This window comes from Rhincodon typus, chromosome 5 (genome assembly GCF_021869965.1).
Source record: "Rhincodon typus isolate 14 chromosome 5, sRhiTyp1.1, whole genome shotgun sequence".
Classification (NCBI taxonomy): domain Eukaryota; kingdom Metazoa; phylum Chordata; class Chondrichthyes; order Orectolobiformes; family Rhincodontidae; genus Rhincodon; species Rhincodon typus.
In genome coordinates, this window is record NC_063336.1 from 35,593,136 (window position 1) to 35,605,033 (window position 11,898).

The 11,898-nt window shown below is 40.3% G+C and overlaps 1 protein-coding gene and 1 long non-coding RNA gene across 3 annotated transcripts in view; one reads left to right on the plus strand and one right to left on the minus strand.

The window, feature by feature from the left end:
* LOC125483199 overlaps positions 1-11,898 on the plus strand; it is a 53,739-nt gene that overhangs the window by 33,553 nt on the left and 8,288 nt on the right. The window lies entirely within an intron of this gene.
* Positions 1-11,898, minus strand: part of mdn1 (midasin AAA ATPase 1) — a 184,099-nt gene that overhangs the window by 28,948 nt on the left and 143,253 nt on the right. The window contains exons 75-82 of the mRNA XM_048597433.1: positions 9,744-9,890; positions 8,561-8,687; positions 6,371-6,476; positions 4,985-5,100; positions 4,260-4,742; positions 1,434-1,651; positions 1,205-1,324; positions 330-520 (exon numbers count right to left, since the gene is read on the minus strand). Coding sequence (XP_048453390.1) covers positions 330-520; positions 1,205-1,324; positions 1,434-1,651; positions 4,260-4,742; positions 4,985-5,100; positions 6,371-6,476; positions 8,561-8,687; positions 9,744-9,890 — 1,508 coding nt within the window. The remainder of the gene's footprint in view (positions 1-329; positions 521-1,204; positions 1,325-1,433; positions 1,652-4,259; positions 4,743-4,984; positions 5,101-6,370; positions 6,477-8,560; positions 8,688-9,743; positions 9,891-11,898) is intronic.

Below are 11,898 nucleotides of genomic sequence, written 5' to 3' on the forward strand. Positions count from 1 at the left end.
ACGGGAGGTTTCCAATACTTCTTGCAAAGTGAAATACTGAGTGTTCTTGTATACATCAAGGGGGGTTAATCAAATTATTATTTTGGCCAGGCATATACATAATGCAAACTTAGGGTCTGCTATCTGCCTGTAAGAAATAAGTAAACTATTATTTTGTTATAACTAGTTATGTATATTTATATATTCTATCGATAGTTATTCTATTAACTGTTTTGTTTTCACAGCAGTAGGCTTTGATTTGCTCAGCACAAATCTGATTTAATACATTAAACCTGCTGATGTAAAAGGCACAAACATATTATAATCTCAGCATAAAACCCATAACAAACCTGGTACTGTTTGAGTGTACACTCCTGACGATAATCCTTCAGTTTTTCAAGAAGGTCAGAAACAATGCTAATAACTTTCACCAAATTTAAAGACGTGATGTCGCTTGATAATCGCTGTCCCAAACATTTACTCAGGTACCCAGTCTGAATTTTGTTCGGCTCCTCCTCATCCCAATTGCCTTTATTTCCTACTGTTGATTAAGACATTAATTTTAGTATGCAGTCACTATTTTCTGCTACTTGCAACAAATCACTCCACCTGCTTTCAGTGAATAAGTCACAAAATTACTCAAATCCTTGACATAATGAAACCAAATAGCCAAAAAACACACTGGTTATTTGGTATCATAACATTATTAAAGGTACATAAGTAAACTGAATTTAAGAGTTACATGTGCTCAGCTGTTAGTTATAATTCTTTACATACATGACCTCTGGTAACCACCTTTGAGAACCACAAATGCCAATTCCTAACTTTCTTATTTGAATATGGTCTTATGTGGAGAGGTGCCAGAGCAGCCTCTTGTTGACAGGAAACTCAAAAGGTTACAGAACACTGTAGTGGAGATAGTGATAATTTGTTTTTAAATTCAGTTTGGGATGCAAGTATCACTGGCAAAACGGGCACTTTTTCCCCATCCCTTCTTGCTCTTGTTCTTAAACAGCTGTAGTCTACAAGGTGTAGGTACACCCATGGTTAGGAAGGGAATTCTAGGTTTTCAACCAGAGCTCCATAAATTCCTGTCCAAATCAACAGCGTTCTTTCCTGTCCTTCCGTCCTCTAAATTACCCTCCTCCAACTCCAATTTTATTTAAATGAGAAAGATCCAGTTGTGAACTAACAAAGAACATTAACACTTAATCAGAAATCTTACCTTGTTCTTTTTCATTCTCCTCTTGCTGCTGCTTTACTACAGCCTGTACAGCACAAAGTACTGTATTAATTGCTGGCTCCACTTGCAGAGTGGAGCCTACTAGCGAACTGACACTGGAATCTAGTGATTAAAGAACACAAAAACAGCAACAGATAATTTACAATGCATTGCTTGGTCAATTTTCTTCCTGTAAAATAGAACAAAAAGGTGTTTCACATTTCATTCTCACCATCAAATGTCAAATTCAGTAGATTTTTCTCCCATGATGCAAATTCAGCTATAGCACAACTGACTTCCTCCTTAATATATTCTAGGCTCTTGAACAGTGCTGGGCAGTAAGATGCATTCCCAGAAGCAGCAGCAGCAAACATGGTCTGTATATCTTGCAGCTGAACCATGGCTCTATTCAAACAACTAATCCCCATTGAACAGGTCTCAAAACATGTCCTGGCAAAATAAAATCACATTTATGTTTACAGGCAGAAAAATAAGCAACTAAAACAGAAATGTGGCATCCATTTTCTTTTACTTGTACTAAACTGGAGAAGTGGCAAGTAACATTCATTCCATAAAAAAGTGCCAGGGAATGTCTATCTCCAGCAAGAGAAATTGTAAGCATCTCTCATTGATGCTCAAAGGCAACATTACCATCAATTTCCAAAACATCATAATTCTGGGGGTTACTATTAACCAGAAACTGAACAGGACCAGCCATGTAAACACCGTGAGGTTGTTGACTTGCTCGCTGAGCTGGCTTGCTCTCGTTCAGATGTTTGGTCCCCATGCTAGGTGACATCATCAATGGAGCCTCCGATGAAGCGATGTTATTCTACTCCGCTTGGAATTTATACCGTCTGGTCCATTATGGTGAGTACTGTCATTTCTGGTTTTGATCTGTATGGGTTTGTATATGGGGTCCAATTCTATATGTTTGTTGATTGCACTATGGGTTGCCTTGTCCCAGTTAAACTGATAGCCTTCATTGTCTGAATGTACCGATATTAAAGGAGAGTTCGTTGTGCCGTTTTGCTGCTAACTGATGTTCATGTATTCTGATGGCTAGTTTCCTTCCTATCTGTCCAATATCATGTTTGTGGCAGTCGTTGCATGGTATTTTGTAAACCACGTCGGTTCTGCACGTTGTGGGAATGTGGTCTTTAATCCTTGTGAGTGTTTGTCATAGAGTGGCTATGGGCTTGTGTGCCACCGTGATTCCTAGTGGCCTTAGTATTATAAGTCTTGGTAACCATAGTAACCCAAACCAAACACAGACATGCACGGGAGTTCCTGGAGGCATGGTTCTCCACCTGTAATGCAACAAACATATAGAATTGGACCCCATATACAAACCCAAACAGATCAAAACCGGAAATGACACTACTCATCATAACAGACCGGACAGTATAAATTCCAAGCGGAGTAGAATAACATCGCTTCATCAGAGACTCCACTGATGATGTCAGCTAACATGGTGATGAGATGTCTGAACAAAAACAAGCCAGCTCAGTGAGTAACTCAACAACCTCATCCACAACCTGAGCTAAAGAACTTAGGCAAAACTTTAAATGTAAACACTGTGGCTACCAGAGCTGGTTAGATGCCAGGAATTCAGTCATGAGTAACATGTCACAACTTCTCAAAATCCTGTCCACCATCTGCAAGATAAAAGTCAGGAGAGCAATGGAATACTTTCCACTTGCGTGGATGAGTGCAGCTCCAGCAGTTCAACACCAACCAGTTTGATCGGCACTCCATCTACCCCCTTCACCTTTCACTCCTTCCAGTGCCATTTACAAGAGATGCAGTGCAGCGATTCACTATGGCCCATAAGAGATGTAGGCAAATGGGAACACTCTCACTTGCATCTGCACCTCCATTCATCCACCATCTCTTGGTCAAAATCCTGATATTTTAACTGCAGCAGGAATGATGTTTGTTGAAGCATAAATATTGGTCAGAAAACTGGGGATAACTCCCCTGATATTCTTTAAAATACAAGTAAGGGATCTTGAATATCTAGCCACCCATGTGGGCAGATTCATTGATTCACACAGCACAGAAAATGCCCTTTGGCCCATTGAGTCTGCACCTACATAACTACCACTAAAAGTGCACTAATCTCAATTTCCTGCACTTGTCCCACATCCTTGAATGATATGATGTTTGAAGTACAACCTTTTAAAAAAATATATGGGTGAGTAAGGTTTCCGGCCTCCAACACCTTCCCAAACAGTGGATTCCAGATTCCCATGACCTGCTGAGTGAAAGACGTTTTTGCTCAAATCCACTGAGTCTCCAGCCCTTTACCCTAAAGCTATGCTCTCTTGTGACTGATCCCTCAACCAAGGAGAACAGCTGCTCTCTCTCTATTTCACCTTGTCCATACCCCTCAAACTTATACACCTCAATCATGATCCCCCTCAAACCCAGTCTTCTCTCCTCTAAAGAAAACAATCCAAGCCTATGTATTTCTCCATCCCAGACCTCCTCTGTATCCCCTCTAGTGCGATCACATCCTTCAAGTAGTGAGGTAACCAGAACTGCACACAGTACTCCAGGTGTGGCCTGACCAACTCTGTGTACAACTCCAACAGTACCTCCTTGCTCTTATACTCTATGCCACAACAGATGAAAGCAATGTCCCAAATGCCTTCTTAAATGTCTTATTCATGTGCTCTGCTGACTTCAGGGATCTGTGAATAATTACTCCAAGATCCCTCTGTTCCTCTAAGTTACTCAGTGTCTTGCCACTCATTAAATACTCCCTCATCCTCTTTCTTCTTCCGAGGTGCAGGTCAGGGCCTTGGTTCAATAGGTCATCCAAAATACACCTGACACCACAGCATTCCTTCAGTACTGCACTGGAGTGTCAGACTTAATATTTTGTGCTTGGGTTTCCGGAATGCGATTTGAATCCAGAACATTCCAACTCAGAGGCAAGTTGCATTGTCATTAGGCAAGTGTATCATCTGCTGAGACACAGCTGATTTTATATAGAATACCTACAGTTACTGTGTTACCAACATGATTGTTTTTAAATTACGGAAAGATTTACCATGAATATAGCAAAGTTTTGCTGGTTTGCTGACTCATCTCATCCACTTGTGCCTTTACTGCTTTAACTTCCTTCAACATGTTTTCCACTTGCTGAGTCACCTGTTGCCATGTGGGATCTCCTCGCCGCATTTTACAAGCATTGGGCAAGTAATCTTCAACCAAGGGTGTGGGGAACCTCAAATGGGGCTGGACAAAATCCTCAGGTAATGATGATGCTGCTGCCATTTCTGCATTTCCTGGGTCCATTTGATCAGTACTGGTGGGTTTGTCCTGCAGCTCATCGTATGTTTCAAATGGTTTCTCTCTTGGACAACACTGCAAGAACCACAAAAGCTGCTCCAAGGCTATCATAGACTTCATCGACAGGGTGCGCAGTTGGTCCATCCAAAGTCTGACATCGGCCTGTGGTGGAAGTGCCACATCATGGTCCTTGAAATCTGCCAGACTTTTCTGAATCTTGTGTAGACTTTTAATCAGATATCTAATAAACAGGAGAAGGGATTTAAATCACAGTTCAAATTTAAAAAAGACCAGACAAATAATGGGCAAAGTAATGACAATGCAATTTTTAAGTAAATAAGTTGCTAAACATTGAAGTTATTATGTAAGGCTATTTAAAAAAACACACACACACACACACACACACACAATTGGAAAATTATAGTTTTACTGAACAAAAATGAAGCCATTAAAACATTTTAACTGCAGAGTCACACAACATACCTCAAGCTGACCCACTGCTCAGTTAGCCCAGTTAGGCACTGCCTTTGTTTGATCAAAAGTTTCAGCAGATGAGCTGTAAATCCTTGACAACGTTCAACATTACCCAGGCTAAGTTCCTACAAAAGCCAAGCAAACTTCATGAAAACAGAAGACTAAAATATGACAAAACAGGAAATCTTTTGCCAATGATTTCAAAACAAGTGGGGAAAAGAAGATCTGAAGCAATAAAACTAATTTGAGCTAGCGTCCTTGTTCTGGAGAATCTGATTAATTTTGTATTTTTCTGAACCCTTTATTTCTTATTCAGTTCATTAGGATTTAATCCAATTATTAATGAATACATCACACAACACCAGTGTCTGTTTATTGAGGTGGCAATTTATTCAAGTCTTCAACTCAGTTTCAACAAGGTTTTCTTTCAAGAAAAATTCTGTTCGTGGCCAATAATTAAATGCCTAGATCCATTATTATTCAGTATTTGATCCACCACCTTCCTAAACCTGACTGCCATTACTTTAAAACTTGGATCACATCGCGTACATGCTGATCTTTTCTCTTCTCCAAAGCAGATAGTGTTTGCTGTGCAGTGATTTAAATCTTACAAATAATCTCTGATCCTGCTATAAATCCTTTCCATTGTTTTTAATTGTTATAGCCACGACAAATGATACAATGGACCACAACAACTGAGTTTGGCATCGCAGCCTGAACATTTTGAAAAGAAGTTTTGAAAAACAAAAAGTTATATTCAAGGATGTGGATGATAATGTTGAGGCAGGATTTATTGCCGATTCTTTGTTGCCTTAAAAATGAATCAGCTTATGAATTAGGAGCAGGAGCAGGTGATGGGCAGTGGGCCAAATACTAGAAAAGGAGATTAGAGTAGTTAGGTGGCTGTTTTTGACCAGTCGGAGACCAAGTAGAAGTGGGAGGTTTCCCTCCTTAAACAAACCAGTTTTTGTTTTAAAGAAAAACAACCTGCATTTTTTGTTTTTCTAGCTACAACGCTCAACATTTCAATTGTCCAACTTGGGATTTGAACTCTCCACTTCTGGGTTGCTAGTACAGTTGCAGAAACAGTAGACCACTATATCCTTGCTTTTAAGGATCTATTCATTCATATAACTTAAAAGCACTAAAGTGCAATAATGCTTTTGTAAATTGGTAAATTGCACCAGTAACCTTCTCCACTTTTTGGCAATACCTCCGATTTCACACTGCACTGATGTGAATATACCTATCCAGATGCTAATGTGACAATCTAATCACTAAGTGGTTCTATACCAATTCCTGACCAACTGAAGACAGATGGAAATTACTATTGTCAAAGATAACTAGGTTGAAATTCTGCCTGTTAATGTTCAGAGTCACTGTGACCATCATTACCTTGGCAGGAGTGCGCATTGCCACCTGGAGGGCAGCACGACGTGCAAGAGACTGATAGAAAAACTTCTGACAGCCTTCCCATGCAGCAGAAATTTCAGCAAGCAACCTGCAACATTAACAAATGTCAATACTAGATATTTCAAACCACGGTATTACACAGAACACAGACCTTTTTAACGAAATAGTATTCTGTGGTATCAGTCAAAGAGCTTTTTTTAAACTCAATTTTGGCATTTTAAAATAATTTTCCAGCACTAGTTGTGCAGATATTACCTGCCATATCTATTTACAATTACAATGCTTCCTATTCACTTCTTTAGGAAGAAAAATAATTTTGTTATGAGAAACTCATGGGAGTAAAGTATCAAAGTTTTAGTTTTGTAAATTTTCATCCTCAATAGCAAAATAAGGGCTGTTAAAACTAAACATTATCAGATACAAGAATGTAAAGTGGGCCAAACCTGAGTGGAGGCCGTTAAATGTGTGTTACTACCCTACTTCAGAGTCTGAAATGGTGGCAAGTTGAGAGGAGCCCCACAGATATCTCGCCCAGAATGTAATTGTTGAGGTGGCAGGAAGGGGGAGCAGTTTCCCCTCCCAGCCAGCTTGCTCAATTACTTAGAGATCTCAAGAACTGCGGATGCTGGAGTCAGAGATAACACAGCGTGGATCTGGAGGAACACAGCAGGTCAGGCAGCATCAGTGCAGCAGGAAATTTGATGTTTCAGGTTGGGACCCTTCTTCAGAAACTAATTTTTCTAAAGTAGAGTCCCGAATTGTTATGTCAACTTTCCTGCTCCTCTGATGCTGCCTGGCCTGCTGTGGTCCTCCAGCTCCACACGGTTACCTCTTGCTCAATTACTTGTCCTTCTCGCCACCTCCAGGGGAGGGGGGTGGGGGGTGGTAGGGGGAGAGATAACCACTCCTTTGCAGTTTACTAGAAGGATGCGGATGCTTTGGAGAGGGTACCAAAAACGTTTACCAGGATGTTAATAAAAACCAAAACGGCTGCGGATGCTGTAAATCGGGAACAAAAACAGAAATTGATGGAAAAGCTCAGCTGGTCTGGCAGCATCTGAGAGAGAAAACAGTTAACATTTCGGGTCCGGTGACGCTTCCTCAGAACTGTTCTGACGAAGGATCACCAGATCTGAAACATAAACTCTGACTTTCTCTTCACAGATGCTGCCAGACCTGCTGGAAAAGCTCAGCAATTTCTGTTTTTGTTCTTTTTGTTTTTTAAAACCAGGATGTTGCCGGGTAGGGGGAATTTTAATTATGAAGAAAGGTTGGATGGACTGGGTTTGTTTTCAATGGAACGCAGGAGGTTGCGGGGCAACCTAAAAGAAGTTTATAAGATTATGAATGGCATGGATAGAGTGGAAAGTATGAGGCTTTTTTCCCCACAGTGGGAAGATCAATTACTAGGGGACACGGGTTCAATGTGCAGCGGCGGGGGTGGGGGGTTGAAAGAGATGTACAAGGCAGGTTTTTCACACAAAGGGCAGTGAGTGCCTGGAACACACTGCCAGAGGTAGTGGTGCAAGCAGACACAATCACAGTATTCAGGAAGCACTTGGACGAAAACGTGAGTAGGAAGGGAATAGAGGGATACGGATCTACTAAGTGAAGACCGTTATAATATGGAATGGCAAAACGTGTTGGTGTGGGCTTGGAGGGCCGAAGAGCCTGTTCGTGTGCTGTATTGTGCTTTGTTCTCATATAGTTTCGTTTTCCAATTAAGTAAAACTCTCAGTCACAAAACAAGATTTCCCTGACAATATTATCTACAATTTAATCTAAAAGCAATGTTTTGCATCTTTCTGCAATTAAGAACCTTGGCATTTCCTGTAGTCAAGTGAGAGACCTACTCCCAGAGCTACATTAAAGTAAGTCCTTCTTCAGCCACAGAGACATAAGAGCTTCACTCGTGGCCAGTTTTGCCGATTTTTCCACTTGCTGTCCCACCCACTGACTGCATTGAAGTTTCCACTTATTCACTTCATACAGCAGATGTTAAGAACTAGTTAAGGACTACTTAGTGAAGGACAAGTCTACATCTTAGCAACCCAAGGACCTGCATACTGCTGCTTGTCGCCGCCTGCCCTTTTCCACAAACAATTTTTGTACAGTTAACAAAATTAAAGATTATGTTCTCATATTAAATTTCACCAGAAACTGGCAGCTTACATGTTATCCAGCTCATCACCACTGCTAATCAGATTTACAGCTGTCTTCACATCAAGTGGATGCAGGCAAAATACATCCTGAGGGTCATCTGTTCGAGACCAAGCTAGTCCTTTACGGTAAGAGAGACCTGAAAAGGAGGAGAGGAAGTACAATACACTATATTTCAGAATGCTGTGCCCCCAGTTTACTGTAGTTTCTCAGTCTGGAGTTCTTCACACTCCATCTCTCGATCCATCTGAGCTCTCTTCCCCACAAAACCACTTCAGAACATCCCATCATAACATTCGAATCCTGCCATGGCAGATGGTGGAATTTGAATTCAATAAAATATCTGGAATTAAGAATCTAACGATGACCATGAATCCATTGTTGATTGTTGGAAAAACTCATCTGGTTCACTAATGCCCTTTAGAGAAAGAAACTGCCATCCTTACCTGGTCTGGCCTACATGTGACTCCAGACCCACAGCAATGTGGTTGACTCTCAACTGCCCTCTGGGCAATTAGGGATGGGCAATAAATGCTGCCTAGCTAGCGAACCCTCATCCCGTTAATGAATAAACAAAAAAACAAACAGCAATAATTTGGAGCAAGCGGTCAGTGAAGCAAAGTCTCAATGGCAATAAAGCCACTTGATACAGTCCATGCACAACCTTTATGACTAGCTCTTTTCTAAACTGAGGCCTGCTTTCAACAAATCAGGTCTTACCTTTTTGACAATCAAGGCACCTAGAATTACAAGATGGAAATATGAATTGAATTCAAAGGGTAAAGTCATACTGATGCCACTTGGCATCAAATTCAGTTTCATTTGTAACCCCAGCCATGAACTACTCCATGTATTTAATACACAGTCTTTATTAAAATTCATAGGCTCCTGCTAATGGTACTTAGGCAAGTCTTCAACCACTGAATAATAGTGCACATTATAGGATACAAAACTTCTGTATAGAGTTTACACATTCTAACTATTTATATCAATCCTGTCATTTATTTAAGGCCATGGTTTTAGTGGTATAAATCCTGATGTTATAGTTTATCAGGGTTAAGAGAAAGTCCTCAAATGCTTGTAAATATCCAGCTCCAGTCCAGAGGAAAATAACAAAATGACAATTAAACGCCAAAGATCTTGGGAGAATCTGCACAAAACTATTCTATAAACCAATACAGTGCTCGAAGCTTACCAATTTCAGTGAGATGTTTGAAGAGATCTGCCAAGGCCCTTTGCTTCTGCATCAGAATATGTTTGATTTCCGATCGCTGCTTGTCCTTATCAGCCACTTGGTCAACAGTAAGAGTTTGGAGATCTTGTACAGTAGTGATGACATCACCTACCAGAATCAAGACAGAGCTCATAATCCTTTGGGTTTACTGGGAAGGTTTATCAGTGGTTAAAATAATAGGCAGCTTAAGATTTCCCTAATTTCATCATTGACAGATATCCGTTGTTAAGAACTACTCATAATATTGAATATTTTGTAGTTGGGATGACCATCAAATTTACCTATTCATACTGTTAAATGTAGCCAACAATATAAAGTATACACAAACTATTCAACATACTGCCAACAAACACGTACAACTAGGAACCCTAGAAGCTTTATTTGAGAAAATAAAACTCTGAACATTTTGCACATAAAGATAGCAAAGAGAAAAGTAGGGTTAGTGGGCCGAATTTTCAAACAGTAGTAGAAACTCCATGGACCTTTGTAAATGGTAGATGAGAACCTGATTTGGAAGTCCAGACCCCATTTCTGATGGTGGGAGGCATCTCATGTTTGGTAGCTAAAGGGAGCAACGCATGGTTCACACCAGGAAAACCCAAACTCAGCAGGGCCAACTGAATTCATATCGAATTCAGAAAGACTCCATTTTCACTATCACAAGGGCCTGGACCTGCATTTGGGAACGACAGATTTTTAAAATAGTCATAGATGCTTGTAAAAGGCAAACAAGGTCTGTGGAACTCATAAGCTGAGAAGTTATTTTAGTGCGCAGCCCTTTCACAAATGGGGACAAAAAGAGATTGCCTGTGTCAGTGAGAGTTGAAAAAATCTCTGCTCTTGCAATTACGAAAGCTATTTGTTGACATTTATCCAGGGTTATAGTTGTATTATTACTAATGTTTGGCTGCTTTCCACAAACTTTAACTACTTCAAGAGTGGGGTCCTTAGTTTGCAGTTTGATTGTCCACTCAGCGGTTATTAAACGAAGAGCTGTCTTAGGTTAGAGTTATGAATTTTAAAAAAAACTGTCTTTTTGCTAAAAGAATTATATACTTGAGAGGGTTTAAGAATTGAGAATGGGCTTTCACACGAGACTTTTAAAAAATATATATACACACATGTACAATAAATATTATACAATAGATATTCAGACCTTTATTAAATGTCATCTTTACATGGCTCCTGTGGACACTGTTGGGTTGGAATGTAGGTGTAAGGGTGGGAGGGTAGTAGGCACAGGCTTGGGTTGTCATGCATTTGCAATAAATTGGTATGGAGGCAATATGAGGTGAGGGATAGAGGGTCTAAAATTTAAACCAAAGTGGACCTGTTAAGCAGCCTGTCTCAGCACTCAGTGGCTGACTGCAATCTGCTTCAGGCAGAGGCAGGTCCCACTGCATCCTCCACCTGTCTAAGGTCGGGGGGGAACAAAAATCAGGTCTGACCCGGCCACTTTCTCCAGATGGTGTGTGAAGAAGCAAAACTTCTCGACTCTCGCTAACTGCCTCGGCAGCAAGCGATCCTGACATTTCACCATAGTCGCTTGATGCTGCTGGACCGTGACATGCTGACAACATTGGTTCATATTTTGATTTCAGATTTTTAGCATCTGCATTAGCTTGCTTTATTTGGGAAATTTATGGTATGCATGAATAAGAATCCTGCTGTACTTTAAAGACTACAGGACAGGGGTCAATGTTTGAATTTGGAACATTCATGAAATTATCAAAAGGCTAAAGCCTTTTGCTGTTATTTATCACATCGGCACCAACTCTTAAACTCTATTAGTAACCTTCACCAGATCAAACATTTATTCATGTTTCTTAAAAATTATGGTTCTTCCCTGCACTTGATTCCGTTGAATGGAGGTGTATGTAAAATCGTAATAAAATGAAGGGCATATAATCACCCAATAACCTCCTGGAAACCATTTCTTCTACATTACAATCACTGCTTGGTTTAGTCCTTTGTCATTTCTTTATTCAACACTTTTTTTAATAAAAAGCAAGTTTCACCAACTGAAATAACAAGGTGTAGAGCTGGATGAACACAGCAGGCCAAGCAGCATCAGAGGAGCAGGAAGGCTGACGTTTCGGGCCTAGACCCATCTTCA